At 35.6% G+C, this 16,299-nt stretch overlaps 1 protein-coding gene across 10 annotated transcripts in view; it reads right to left on the bottom strand.

The window, feature by feature from the left end:
- GRIK2 (glutamate ionotropic receptor kainate type subunit 2) overlaps positions 1–16,299 on the bottom strand; it is a 742,533-nt gene that overhangs the window by 252,170 nt on the left and 474,064 nt on the right. For all 10 annotated transcript variants that reach the window (XM_025294639.2, XM_025294642.2, XM_025294643.2 and 7 more), the window contains 2 exons: positions 13,926–14,069; positions 9,999–10,106 (listed from right to left, as the gene is read on the bottom strand). In XM_025294639.2, coding sequence (XP_025150424.1) covers positions 9,999–10,106; positions 13,926–14,069 — 252 coding nt within the window. The remainder of the gene's footprint in view (positions 1–9,998; positions 10,107–13,925; positions 14,070–16,299) is intronic.

The following is a 16,299-nucleotide window of genomic DNA, read 5'->3' as shown; positions in this document are numbered from 1 at the left end:
AAAAGATAAATGCACCTCAGTGTTCACAGAAGCATTATGTACAATTGTCAAGACATGGAAGCAATCTAACTGTTCATCACAGATAAATAGATAAATAGATTATATATATATAAATGCATATATAATTATTATATGTGTGTGTGTGTATATATATATATATATATATATACATACTCTCACACACACACACACACACAAACATGCAGGGACCAAACCTGTGTCTCCTGCATTGGCAGGTTGGTTCTTTACCACTGAGCTACCAGGGAAGCACCAATGTAATTGGTGGGCTGCATATTTCTCTGTTAACTAGTGCATCTATTCTTTCTAGATAACTTGCAAACTCAGGTTTCTCAAGCCTACATGGAACATGAATAGTGGGCACTGAGTTTTTTCAACATAGCAGTTTTCTTACTAAGTATTAACAGGTAGGTAATTGGAGAAGGAAATGGCAACCCACTCCAGTACTCTTGCCTGGAAAATTCCATGGACTGAGGAGCCTGGTAGGCTACAGTCCATGGGGTTGCAAAGAGTCGGACATGACTGAGCGACTTCACTACTATTAACAGGTAGACAGTTTTTGCTTTCATTTACTTCACCCCTTCCAGTGTTAGGGCTTCCCAATGGCTCAGCGGCAAAGAATCCACCTGCAATTTCTGGAGACACTGGTTCAATCCCTGGATCAGGAAGATGCCCTAGAGAAGGAAAAGGGAACCCACTCCAATATTCTTGTCTGGGAAAGGCCATGGACAGAGGAGCCAGGTGGGCTGCAGTCCATAGGGTCACAAGAAAGTTGGACATGACTTAGTGACTAAACAAAAACAGTAACACAATGCAAAGAACTCCTCAGTTAATGACTTTTCTAAAACTGTCTATCAACCAGTTAACATAAGTCTGGAATTTCACCATTTGAGAACTATAGCATTAATATGAGAATAGGAAATCAATGAGTATATAATGATCTTACAGAAAGGGCTGAATAATCTAAACATGGATTTTTTTTTCACCACTGATTTTTATTTTTGTTTAAGGCAAAGTCTAAAAAAAAAAAAAATAAGACAAAGTCTAAACATAATTAAAGAGTTAAGAGACAGGTGATACTTTTGATTTTTAAAATACAATTTGAATCAATGAATTGACTCAAATATAACTGTGATAACATTCAATTAAGGGCCATTGTTTTGCAAGGATAGAAAAGTACTTCAGAGATGACTTTGAACTCAAATCAATGCATTATAATTATGTTTAGTACACATGCATGCTACTTGCTAAATCGCTTCAGTTGTGTCCAACTCTTTACGACAGTTATGAAGCAAAATAATAACTATAAATACACTGACACAAACTGAAAAGTATCAGTACAGTTATGAAATTTGGCATGTAATGATTCTTTGATGACTCAGACAAATTAAACAGTTAACATCTTCAAAGACAGACACTAACTTTGGGTCCTTCCTAGGATCAGTTTTTGCTTTTCAAGAAGCAAATGACACATTTACCACAGGTGTAGAGATTGTTGGTCAACATCATCATTATCATTGCTTTCCTAAAGACAGGAAAAAGAAATCTTAGCTCCTAGGAAAGTTAGGGGTCATTGTTGCCATGGAGACCAAGGTGTATGTTCCAAGTGTCATCAAAGAGAGAAAGATAAAAGCTGCTATGCATTATGTGAAGTTGCTCAGGCGTGTCCGACTCTTTGCAACCCCATGGACTGTAGCCTACCAGGCTCCTCAGTCCATGGAATTTTCCAGGCAAGAATACTGGAGTGGGTTGCCATTTCCTTCTCCAGGGAATCTTCCTGACCCAGGGATCGAACCTGGAAATCCCGCATTGTAGGCAGACGCTTTACTGTCTGAGCTACCAGGGAAGCAAATGCTATGCATTAGTTGTTTACAAATATATCAAAAAAAAAAAAAAAAAGTCCTCAGTGATCTAATGTAGATTTTCAGATTTAGATAAATTTTGGACTGTAAATACATTCAGATATCTTTTCAGAGGGGGTTAATGATTCTTCTGACAAGACAAAGTTCAACAGTAAAATTTTATACAGAAATTACCACTCTTTCTTTAAATATATATATATTGTACAAAAAATTTTCTTCAAATGCACTTTGAAACATGTTCTCTTCCTGGAACATTAGATCAGATCAGATCAGTCGCTCAGTCGTGTCCAACTCTTTGCGACCTCATGAATTGCAGCACGCCAGGCCTCCCTGTCCACCACCAACTCCCGGAGTTCACTCAGACTCATGTCCATCGAGTCAGTGATGCCATCCAGCCATCTCATCCTCTGTCGTCCCCTTCTCTTGCCCCCAATCCTTCCCAGCATCAGAGCCTTTTCCAATGAGTCAACTCTTCGCATGAGGTGGCCAAAGTACTGGAGTTTCAGCTTTAGCATCATTCCTTCCAAAGAAATCCCAGGGCTGATCTCCTTCAGAATGGACTGGTTGGATCTCCTTGCAGTCCAAGGGACTCTCAAGAGTCTTCTCCAACACCACAGTTCAAAGGCATCAATTCTTCGGTGCTCAGCCTTCTTCACAGTCCAACTCTCACATCCATACATGACCACAGGAAAAACCATAGCCTTGACTAGACGAACCTTTGTTGGCAAAGTAATGTCTCTGCTTTTGAATATGCTATCTAGGTTGGTCATAACTTTCCTTCCAAGGAGTAAGCGTCTTTTAATTTCATGGCTGCAATCACCATCTGCAGTGATTTTGGAGCCCAGAAAAATAAAGTCTGACACTGTTTCCACTGTTTCCCCATCTATTTCCCATGAAGTGATGGGACTGGATGCCATGATCTTCGTTTTCTGAATGTTGAGCTTTAAGCCAACTTTTTCACTCTCCACTTTCACTTTCATCAAGAGGCTTTTTAGTTCCTCTTCACTTTCTGCCAGAAGGGTGGTGTCATCTGCATATCTGAGGTTATACGTTTGTAAACTCAGACAGGCACAGTCTCACTACTAATCCTCACTCTTTCCATATATTATCAAAATATTTGAGTTTTTAGCAAGAAGTCTATGGATTGTTGATAGCAGTTCCTCTACCAGTGGGTAAAAATGCAAGTAGTGAATATTCAGAAAGCACAGATTTTAGAAGTTGAATCTTTGTTTGATAGTAAAATATAACAAATTCAAACTTTTACAGGTTTGCAAATATGGGTTATCTTGATTTATGTTATTTATATAAATTTTTAGTTTTGTAGAAACTGGCAAACATATATTCCATAAGATGGCTCTTGATAGCCACTTTTCTTTCTCAAGATTGTCCCTAAGGGGGCTGATTTTATTCTAAAAGCATGCTGAGGCTTAGTTTGATCTTTGTGTTTTTTCTAGACTAATATAAAACAGCCACATTTCAATAAGGATTTATTAGGCCTTTGCACTGAGAAGACAGAACATTCTATTCTCTAAGTTCTATTTTAATATATTAAATATCACATTTAGGAGACTATCAGAAAAATAACCAGAATAGATAGGAAATTCTGATGCTACGGAAAGGGCAAGAGAGGTACACAATTATGATTTTAGTTTAACATTTCTATTTAGATGAAAATAAAAAAAATCCATTTAAATAACCAATAAAATATAATAGCAAGAGATTGATTTTTTTTCTTGGAAAGCTCATGATGTACATAGTTGTCACAAAGAACATTCAGTAAGAAAATTCAATCAGGTGGTAGAATAAAGCAATTTTATTATTGTACTTATTATTGTACATAGTTTCTTGGAAGGAATTCTTTTTAAAAGTCTAAGCATTTTTTTAATGGCCTTTAGATAGCTCATTTTGCAATGGAAATGAACCATTATCATGTACTGTAATCAACTCAGTTCAAACCTATTTGTGTAAAACCCTCCTAACTGTTTTTGCTCTAAACAGAATCTTTTTGATATCATATTCTAAGAACCACCTGAATATTTCTTAATATCTATTGTCATTAGTCATGTTTTTGTTCCATCTGAAACTGGTCTTTCCTAAAATATAGCTAAGTCTCAGAGTACAAGATAAGTAAAGTCAAACCATTTCCAATGGTAAATCATATCATAGTTACATATCCTTTAAAAAATCTATTAATTTTATTGTCAGTTATAAATAAATTTGTATATCTCCAATGTAGTACCCAGGTGAAGGGTCTCCTGGTTATAATTATAGCAAAGGATGTGGAGGGAAGTAGATGGATTCTAAACGTATTTTGAAAGTGAAATATACAACATGATCTTTGGACAATGATTCAAGCTGGGAAAGTAATTTACTGTAATTTTCCTTTTTGTACTGTTACTAATCTCAATTGTTGTTCAGTTACTAAGTTGTGTCCAACTCTTTGCAACCCCATGGACTGCAGTATTCCAGGCTCCTCTGTCCTCTTATCTCCTGGAATTTGGTCAAATTCATGTCTATTTAGTTGGTGGTGCTATCTAATCATTCATCCTCTGCTGCCCTCTTCTTTTGCCTTCAATCTTTCCCAGCATCAGGATCTTTTCCAATAAGTCAGCTCTTCACATCAGGTAGCCACAGTAGTGGAGCCTCAGCTGCAACATCAGTCCTACCAATGAATATTCAGGGTTGATTTATTCAGGATTGACTGGTTTGATCTCTTTGCTATCAAAGGGACTCTCAAGAGTCTTCTCCATCACCCAATCCCAAAGCATCAATTCTTTAGCACTTAACCTCCTTTATCATCCAACTTTCACATCCATACAACACTACGGGAAAAACCATAGCTTTGACTATATGGAACTTTGGAGGCAAAGTGATGTCTTTGCTTTTTAATATATTATGTAGGTTTGTTTTAGCTTTCCTTTGAAGAAGCAAGCATCTTTTAATTTCATGGCTGCAGTCACTGTCTGCAATGATTTTGGAGTTCAAGAAAATAAAATCTATCACTGCTTCCACTTTGTCCCCTTCTATTCACCATGAAGTGATGCGATCAGATGCCATGATCAACACCAGGCTCTTAAAGAAAGAAACTGTCTTAGCATTGCCTGAGGAAAACAAAGTCATTTACTGTCTTATATCCTTAATCTTCTTCCTCTGTTTCAGAAAGAGGACTGCCATGTCCCAAGGGCTTTTTTGGACAGACATGGTTGGATATGTATGCAGTATTCTTGACCTTTCTTATATCTGACCAGGTCCATCTGTGAATGACTACAGGAAGGAAGAAATTAGCACCTCCCCTCCAGAAACTGACCAGATCCAGGAAATGTTTGACTTTATCTCCTCCCCTTTCAGTATAAAAGAAGTCTGATCTAACTCCTGGCTTTTTGAATAAAGACATTATTTCTTGCCCCAATTAAACCAATAATAATAATAATAGATTTGACTGCTTGTTTATGCAGCACAGCTGACCCTTCTTAGACCATGACTAACTGGGGTGGGTTCTTACCAAGGTCCCTGGTGAGCCAAAGGAGAAGGAATTCACTTTGATCTATGATTCCTAGCTAAGTGGAAAGCTGTATCCAGAGTAGCATTTTAACCCCAAGTTCAGTTCCATGAATATGTCCTACTTCTATTTGTCAGAAGTATACAGGAAGCTCCACAGTCACAAATATCAGAAGTATGTATTATACTGCCATTAACTGTTTTAATCCTAAGATTAACATTTGAGAAAACAATTCAAAATATATCTGTTTAATGTACATACAAACAAGAGGTCTTTATTTTAACACATATGACTGTCCAATCCTTTGTTATAATTTTATGCATTCATTTATTATTGGCAGGTTTTCTTCACTAGAGTATAACCATTGTAAAGGCATAAAATAGATGTTTATCGAATATTTGTTAGGGAATTAAATGAATAAATAAAGTCAAAGATGACAAGAATCAAAAAAGAGGCAGTAGCATGAGCAGATAGGATTGAGGATAGTTAAAATTCCTAGCCTTATTCATATTAATGTAGTATTTTTAGGTTCTTTTAGAGACCACGATATCTTTTTCTTCAGCCAGTACAAGAGGGAAGTCCATTTCTCTCAGCTTTTTTTGAGATGGGGAATTGGGCATAGCGAAGTTGGGTGGAAGGATGAAGTTCATACACTTGTGATAGAACTGAAATGGTAATTTAAGTCTCCTGAATCACCATTTATTGAACCTTTCAAAATGTGAACTCTATCAATTTAGGAACTTTGTCTTTTCATCTATGAATTGGTAAGTATACTATTTAGGAAAAGACAAAGGTAAAATCAACAAGACTTATGAGCCTTCAGGAGGCAAATATTGCTATTACCCACGATATAGCTGGAGACACTGTGTTTTAGAGGGAATAAGAAACCTGTTTGTAAATAGTAAATGGTGGAACAAGGATTTGAGCCCAATTCTGTTTGAATTTAGTCCTTGATCTATTAATCAGTCTACTAAATTAAAAAATGAATATATTTCACTGGTTTCTCCGGTGGCTCAGATGGTAAAGAATCTGCCTGCAATGAAGAAGACCTGGGTTTAATCCCTGGGCTGGGAAGATCCCCTGGAGAAGAATGGCCACCCACTCCAGTAGTCTTGCCTGGAGAATTCCATGGACAGAGGAGCCTGGCACGCTACAGTCCGTGGGGTCACAAAGAGACACACAACTGAGCAATTTTCACTTTTCATTCCTACAATTTCAAAGTCAAGTCAGCCATAATGGCATTTCCAAAATATTTCCACTATTTGGAAAAGAGTGACTAAAATACTGACTAAAGTAAATTCCACTTCCCTCTTTTAGCTGATGACTTCATGTACTAATTTTCAAAGGTTCTGAAACCGTTTGATGTGAACTCTAAGTTCCTTTTCCCTATAGCTTACCTTCACCCACTCTCAGGACTTTGTCTTCTCAGGAGATTTGCGTCAATTTCATTCTAAAGTAAATTTCCTTTCCTAATATTTTTTTCCTGCAGTGTTTGATTTCTAGCTCTGTAACGAGCTCCTTCCACTTTTGCCATATAGGCACCACCATTATCCCTTAAAAACAGAGTCCCAATAGTCTACTCTTCTTTAAACTAACACTGATGAAGGTTCAGTTAATACCATCTGCCACTGTTTACTCTAAATTATACTCTCAGAAGAGTTTCATGGCTTCATAGTAAAGTTATTCCAAACTATATCTTCCCAAGCAACCCACAGGACTCCAGGCTATTCTGTCTTTGAAATCACAATGTATACATTGCAAATATGATTGCAAATATCTTGACAAGGTGTTCATGGTATGACACAAACCAGCATTTTAGCTCTATTTCCCACTTCTACAGTATGTGAGAGAATGTGTGTGTGTATATGATATGTATGTGTGTGTGTGTGTATATATATATATATATATATATATGCTCATGCTTGGTCATGTCCAACTCTTTGTGACCCTGTACACTGTGGCCCTCCAGGCTCCTCATCTAGGAGATTTATGAGGCAAGAATACTGTAGTGGGTTGCCATTCCCTTCTCCAGGGGATCTTCCCCACCCAGGGATCGAACTCAGGTCTCCTGCATTGCAGGCAGATTCTTTACCACTGAGCCACCTGGGAAGCCCTATGCATATATATATCTCAAATAAAATATTAGTGCATATAAATTATCAAGTGAATATATATGCATATGTGTGCTCAGTCATATTTGATTCTTTGTAGCCTCATGGACTGTAGCCCATCAGGTTCCTCTGTCCATGGAATTTTCTGGGAAAGAATACTGGAGTGGGTTGCCTGTCCTCCTCCAGAGGATCTTCCCAACCCAGTGATAGAACTCAGGTCTTCCACACTGCAGGCAGATTCTTTACCATTTGAGCCACCAGGAATCCCAAGAATGCTGGTGTTGGTAGCCTATCCCTTCTCCAGGGGATCTTCCCAACCCAGGAATCAAACTGGGGTCTCCTGCATTGCAGGTGGATTCTTTACCAGCTGAGCAACCAGGGAAGACTGTGTATGTGTACATATATATGTATAAATATATATATATCTATGGGAGAAGGCAATGGCACCCCACTCCAATACTCTTGCCTGGAAAATCCCATGGACGGAGGGAGCCTGGTAGGCTGCAGTCCATAGGGTCGCTAAGAGTCGGACACGGCTGAGCGACTTCACTTTCACTTTTCACTTTCACGCATTGGAGAAGGAAATGGCAACCCATTCCAGTGTTCTTGCCTGGAGAATCCCAGGGACGGGGGAGCCTGGTGGGCTGCCGTCTATGGGGTCTCACAGAGTCGGACACGACTGAAGCGACTTAGCAGCAGCAGCAGCAGCAGCATATATAGCTATGATCAAATGAAACATTATGCATGTCTTTCCTATATTGTTACATCTTTTAGAAATTATTCAATTCCTACTAATCTATAAATTCTCCCTTATTCTAAGATAATTCTAAGAACCTTGTCGGCTGTAATATACTTAATTATACTCTTATCAGAAATATTCTTTTATTACTCTTTTGAAACTTGAAACAGATTTTCCATTGTATTTACTTACAAATGTGTGTTACCTGTTCATTCTATATAAAAAGCCTCTTGAGCCTCTTAAGGATAAGGACTATGTGTAATTAATTTATCAAAACAAATTTTCAAATTTCATATAAGAACACGAAATATCAATGAAATGTCAAGGCAACATGTATAACTCACATTATTATACTCTGCTTACCAATAGGATAGATCATAACATATACCTGGTAACTATTACATTCAGGGTATTTCTGTAATTCACATTTCAGCCTGAAGAAACCTCTAATATTTTCTTTATTTTGAGTCTAAGCTAGGACTGGGTCTATGGTAACATGATGAACATCACCATTTTTATGTTAATGTGTTGAAATATAAGCACTGCTTGAAGCTCATTCTAGTGACCTGAGTACTTTCAAAGAATAAGGTAATAGGATTCCCAGGAAATACTGATATTAGTCCATATGAGGTGACTGAACTTCACCATTATCAATTCCAGCCTTGGGTATCAAGTGATGTTCTCATCTTGGAAGCAAGGTAATTAGGAAGTGACAGTATCACGAATATTTTAGTTTCAGTTTATTGTAAGATTCCTGATTTTGCATGGTCTTGACAAAGTATACAAACCAAACTCTCAATGAAAAGAGGTAATACTCCTATTAATTTTACTCATCAATTTGTCATGATATACTTCTTGTCTTGGTGACATTAAAAATATGTATTTTCTCTCTCCTGCATCATTTAATCAACATTTATATATATTTTGTTTCATTTCAGGCTAAAAGACCCCTTCTTTTGATTCAACTTCCTTCTTTAGTTTCCATCTATGAGTGATGTTCCATGTTCAATTGTTAGATGAAATATAACAATATCTTTAAAGTCATAGTATCTCAAACTCTTTCCTAAAGTTCTTATCAAAATATCTATTTTAATTTGTAGCTTTCAATAAATCCATCAAAAATATCTAAATACATATATTAAAAATATAAGCAAACTTCTATTAAAATGTTCTAAAAGTAGCACACACACCCAAACTCTATACATCACCTCAGTTGTATAAATAAAATCAAGGAAGACAGAGTCAATGTAATGTGTAGCATTCATGTTCATATCTAATTTACTTGTGCACATTAATTCAGACATTTCTCTTGAATATGGCCCAGCAGTGGAAACATGTTTTAGTATTTAGTCGTTTTATATGGTCTGCTATAAGTGGGAAAGTCTATGCAGGCACATGTGATTATAAGTTACATATATAAAGACTCATACTACACCAAATATCTTCTAATTATATCTTATAGCTAATTAGGATTATATTAATACATTAATATATATCTTACATTAAATTAAGATTACATACATTATATGCAAAGAATCAGAAAAACCTGATAAGAAAATAAAAACATAAAATATCTTAAAAGACATCTTTATCCTTGAGTTCTAATTGCCAATTATTATGTCCAATGTAATGAATTGAGAACAAATTTCTTAGAGTTACTCAATAAATTTAAAAGTCAATGAAATGTGACTACAACAGGAAATATTTACTTATTCATTAGGATATGTTTATTTAATAATTAAAGTAAATAAACTGAATGTTTCAAGTACCTTTTCCAGACCTTCTTCCTTGAGGCTGATCACATCCAAATCAAAATCTGTTCGCAATCCATTGGTTTTGTTGAAAGTTATTCTGCCTGTGAGGCCTTCCCAATGTGCCTGTGGGGAAAACCAACAAAAAAACAAAAACCATAGATTATTAAATATGTAAAGGATGAGAAGATAAACCTTTTTTGTACAAGGAAAAAGAAACACTATTTTTGTTACTTCTCGTAAATTTACATTGCTGTCCATTTTTAATATTTAACGTTTTATTCTCTTCTGAACTTTGAAGGATGTTTTTTCTAAATATGCTATCCAAGTCCCAGGGAAAATTTATTGTAAATTTTTCATTTTAAATACTGCATTTGCCAGGTATAACCTTCCTTTATGAGAAACTTGTGGCCTATGTTTTAAATAGCAAAGTGAGAACTTGAAATAGTAAATATCTTCCTGGGGATTACAACTAGAAATACTATTATAAAATACCACTCCTAACATCAAACTAATACAAAATAAATATTTTATTACAATTAAAGAAACTGAATCTAGGAAACATGTTGTTATATTACTTCAATCATACACTTCATACTTAGAATAATTAACATTGCTTTATTTTACACTGTGTGCTATTTGTGCTTTATTGACTATGCCAAAGCCTTTGACTATGGGGATCACAATAAACTGTGGAAAATTCTGAAAGAGATGGGAATACCAGACCACCTGACCTGCCTCTTAAGAAATCTGTATGCAGGTCAGGAAGCAACAGTTAGAACTGGACATGGAATAACAGACTTGTTCCAAATAGGAAAAGGAGTACATCAAGGCTGTATATTGTCACCCTGCTCATTTAACTTATATGCAGAGTACATTATGAGAAACACTGGACTGGAAGAAACACAAGCTGGAATCAAGATTGCCGGGAGAAATATCAATAACCTCAGATATGCAAATGACACCACCCTAATGGCAGAAAGTGAAGAGGAACTAAAAAGCCTCTTGATGAAAGTGAAAGTGGAGAGTGAAAAAGTTGGCTTAAAGCTCAACATTCAGAAAACGAAGATCATGGCATCCAGTCCCATCACTTCATGGGAAGTGAAAACAGTGTCAGACTTTATTTTCTGGGGCTCCAAAATCACTGCAGATGGTGACTGCAGCCATGAAATTAAAAGACGCTTACTCCTTGGAAGGAAAGTTATGTCCAACCTAGATAGCATATTCAAAAACAGAGACATTACTTTGCCAACAAAGGTCCGTCTAGTCAAGGCTATGGTTTTTCCTGTGGTCATGTATGGATGTGAGAGTTGGACTGTGAATAAAGCTGAGCACTGAAGAATTGATGCTTTTGTACTGTGGTGTTGGAGAAGACTCTTGAGAGTCCCTTGGACTGCAAGGAGACCCAACCAGTCCATTCTGAAGGAGATCAGCCCTGGGATTTCTTTGGAAGGAATGATGCTAAAGCTGAAACTCCAGTACTTTGGCCACCTCATGCGAAGAGTTGACTCCTTGGAAAAGACTCTGATGCTGGGAGGGATTGGAGGCAGGAGGAAAAGGGGATGACAGAGGATGAGATGGCTGGATGGCATCACTGACTCGATGGACGTCAGTCTCAGTGAACTCCGGGAGTTGGTGATGGACAGGGAGGCCTAGCATGCTGCGATTCATGGGGTCGCAAAGAGTTGGACACGATTGAGCGACTGAACTGAACTGAACTGATACTGGGAGAAATGTATCGAAATTACTTCACATCAATGTACACTTCCTATAGGAGCATTTCTTCAGGTAGAAAGAGGTGAGAATATAATAATCTAGATACACAATGGATTATCCCTCAAGAGTGAGCAAATATCTAGGTTTTTTAATACAAAAAGATTTCTCATTCTGCTGGCTATATAGGCCAAATTAGATGTTATATATGTTATTTGCAAATAGCTTGGAAAAATAGTTACATGTGAAAATTTTAAATAATGTAACATATATTCATAATTATATTTGAATTTATACTGAGACTCAAAAGAGGTAAAACCCAGTAGATAAAGGGCAATATTTCAAAAAGTACTACAAATGGATATAATTATTACTACATTTCTAAGCTCCATGTGTTCCTTGGATACTTATATGTAGAAATTCTAAAACAATTTTAGGCTAATAAATTATAAGTAAATTTTTTAAAAAAACTATAGTAGATATCTCAGTGCATATTGCAAAAGGGCATCCTTGAGGTTACCATGTGTCAACAGTTGTCCAGTAAGGAAGGAAAGCATTTTGAACTTAATTTTTTCCAAAGAAAATAATTGTGAACAGTGAACAAAAATCTATAGTAGTATAAAAATAAGAAATGGGATCAAGAAGTACAGAAGTAGAAGTACAGAATAGTCAAAGAAATCTGGGTTAAAGACAGCACAGGGAAATATACATCAAGGAAACTGTGCAACTAATAAAACCAATCACAAATTGAATTCTGAACTTTACAGCAACCAAAGCAAAGAAGAAAATATGATGAAAATACAAGATACAAGACCCATAATTTAAGACACATCAATTGCCCAGGAGAAACTCAGCTTTTCCTGGTACTGAAACCTGACAGAAATCTCTCTTTTTGGTTTTCATAAGAGAGACCCTATGTGATTTAGTGGACAAGATCCTCAATAACACCCTACAATGAATACAATAGCGAATTCAGTTTCTGACAGGGCTGTTTGACACATGTCTCAATTGTCAAGTGCTTCATTCAGAAAAAGCTCTTCTTCAACTAGCCAAACCAATATGCTCTGTTAGCAATCCTCTGAGACTTAGTTTTACACCAGAAGTAAATGCAGAATGTGGAGTAATAAGAGAACAATATGCTGTTACAGGACTATCATTCCACCTATCTCAGAGTTCAGTAATAATTAGACAAGGAACTCGTGAATATTTTTTGCCAAGGTCCTGATGATTCTTAATTATGATTCTGTTTGCACTTTTATTTTCATGATAAATAATTTATTCTATGATGAGCTGATGATTTCCTTTAAGCAATAAATGAAAAATCTTATATATGGTAATAACAGCTGTGACTTTGCATAGTGAAGATTAAATATTCATAGTTAACCTTTCATATAAAAACTCATAAATCAAATGTACTTTAATAAAAAATAAAAAACTCCTGCTGTATCATATAAAAAATATCCTTAGCTGACAAAGGTATTTCCTTCATGAGAAGATGAATAGGAAAAATATGTGTGTGAAGTAAATGTGTGAGTTTGCATGTTTGTGTATGATATTTAAAAATTTTCCATTTTTATCCTTACTATGAGCATACTTGGTGTTAAACTGTAATAATTAGAAATGATACATTGCCATAAAAATGGTTATACTATGCAACATGAAGTAAACTTTGGACTTTTATGACTCTATATATTTTGTTTTATGTTAATGCTAATACAATTAAAATAACTAGATGTTATACTTAGCAACCATAGCTCTAAAAAGTAATTCTTGAAAATGTACAAATTGGGTGTAATTTAGTGTAGTGCAAAGGGCATTCAAGTTAAAAATTCATTGCATATTTTGTGACCTATATTATAAATATTCTTTAAATATCTATTTTTCCACATAAATGAAAAGTTACACAATCGGATATAACTGAGCAACACAACAACAACATACATAATGATTCCGAAAGGTGAGGGGCAAAAATGTCAAAAATCATATATCACTGGTTCTCATCTGTACACACAATCATAGGTATTTTGTAGAACTTCATTTATTTATCATGGAATTTTTCCCTTTCTTCCATATTATTTAGTAAAAATGCTAATTTTGCTTGTATGGGAAAAATAAGAAAGCTTAATTTAAAAGAAACAAGTAAAAGATTACCTGTGAGAGAAACTGTAATAATCTCAATTCATTCAACTTGAGGACAAGTGAGACAGAGCAGAGGTACTTCTCCTGACTCACCTCTTTAATTAGGCTCATGAAGCGGGTCCCAAAGCGCCAGGGTTTGTGTCGATTGCACTGTAAGGAGCTGACTGTCATCTGGGGAAACTGCTGGACACCCACAGACACCACGTGCACAGCATCATACATGAGAGCAGCATCAGTCTTAAAATGAGACAAAAGGAAAAGTGGCGTCAATACAACATACGAAACCCATGATAGGAGGTTTGTAAGTAGAGATAAAGAGCCAGTGAGAGAAATAAATACCTAGTTTTTCTTCATGTAAGGGAGAAAACAATATTTCCACATGCTGTGTTTCTCTTAAAGAAGCTACTGTGATCAAATCCCTTCATGGGCTCCATTAGCACATCTGACCTACCCTCCCTTTCCTGAAGTGATAACAATTTCATATCATCCCACTATCTCTGCTTAAGTAGGAAATGTGTGCAGACATACATTATTTCATTTTTTGTCCCACCTTTGTCTCTAGCTTACTCTGTTCCTCTATACACATGTTTGTGTGTGCGTACATACACAAGGAATGCAAATATGAGCATTTTAATGGTTCCTTAAATTACATATTGTGTATAAAAGTAAATGAGTAAATAATTTCCTTTCATAGAAAGAAACAAGAGATTTGAAGAGATTTACCTAAAAAGCTTAAAGATAAACCCTAATTTTTCCTGCAATTCAGCTTTTCAAAAGGTTCAGTCTCAGAAATGATGATACAGTTTTGAATCTCAATACATGTGTTAATCCCTTTTCAAGAAACTAAGCTTAATCCCCTGTACTGTTTTCTTTTCCCAAAATTTCCATATGAATAAAAGTTCATTTTGGCTTCTCAAGCAAAATGAATATGAATTCTACTGTGTTTGCACCTGCTCAAATGACTGGCCACTTTAGAGGTGAATGATAAAAAATAAACTGTTTATAAGTCATAACAAACCAGAGGCTCAGGAACTGTCAAGCACTGTGTTAAATGGCCCCTCACATTGTGTTTGACGGATCTATGCCAGGCTCACTACCTACAGAAGAGAGCCACACTGACAATGAGGGTAGCAATGAACTTTGGGCCATCTGCTTGGCATGCTTTGGAATAAAAGCATATATTTCCTCTTCTCATTCACACAATTAGTGAGCTGTGAAATGAATTCCAAAATGAATAGGAACCCTGTAGATTATAGCGTTTGCCACAATGCAATAGGAAATGAGTACACACAGTAGCTTTCATGCAAATGGATCCTCAGGAACTTAACCACATAAAATGGAAGGCGGCTAAAGAGCCCAATGCAATGACAGAACATAATAATAATGCCATTTTATAGTTCATAAATCTTTGGGGAATATAGCTCAGATTCATAACCTTCATTTGGTAAATACCAGCTGACTACTTTCGCACATTGATGGCTGCAGAGTGAAAACTAGAGGACTGGTGTTGATACAGGCACATATCATGAGCCTGAGGATCAGGCTGATATTTATCTTTGGCCTGAGTTAACACTCAGAGGACATATCTCATACACCACACTGGTGGTTATAAAAAAAAGTTAACAAGATATGAAAGATATGTTTGACTTAAAAATAAAATGAATTTTTAAAAAGTCACTATCAACAAATGTATAGAGATATGAACACTTTAAGAGACTACTGGAGAGAAGATAAAGGGCAATTTTGCAAGTTGCACCACAAGGGAATTTTTTAAATATTCATGTTTTTTTATTTTTTAGCCCAGTAATTTCTCTATCTGGAATTAACCCTGAGAAAATAAAAGATAAGAACAAAAGCTACACACAGTATTTGTTTTAATAAATAACAAAGAGTATAAATCAATAAATGTTCAAAATAAGGAAACAGAAAATCACAATGATACTTTATATAAACATTAAAAATCATGTTTTTAAAAATAATCATTTAGATGAGAAACTGCATGTGATATAAAGCTAAGTGTAAAAACAGATTATACAGAACTGTATTTCCAGCATTTGTGTACTTAACATATATGCTATTTAACTTATTTCTCACAATAATAATTTAACAAAAATACTGATATTGTATCCATTTTACAAATGATGAAACCAAGGCTGAGAGATGTTATGCAACTAACAAAGTCATACAACTAAGAAGTGGAGAGGCCCAGATTCAAACAGCCTCATTGGTCATAGAAAGTATTCTTAAACATCATAACAATAAAAAAAATTAAAGTGAAGAAAATATACTAAAATGATACTACTGATTACTCTTGGGAGATAGCAGTGAGTAAAATTTATATTTTTCTCCTTTTTCTTTATTTTTTACAGGTTTTTTTTTTTTTTTTAAGATGGAGGTTTACTAACTACCATTGCAATTATTTCCAAGATGAAACTTTGTCATAAAATAGCTAAAAGAACACAATCTA

The sequence above is a fragment of the Bubalus bubalis genome, chromosome 10 (assembly GCF_019923935.1).
Source record: "Bubalus bubalis isolate 160015118507 breed Murrah chromosome 10, NDDB_SH_1, whole genome shotgun sequence".
NCBI lineage: Eukaryota > Metazoa > Chordata > Mammalia > Artiodactyla > Bovidae > Bubalus > Bubalus bubalis.
Note: the sequence above shows the minus strand (reverse complement) of the source record. Positions and strands in the feature narration are given on the sequence as shown.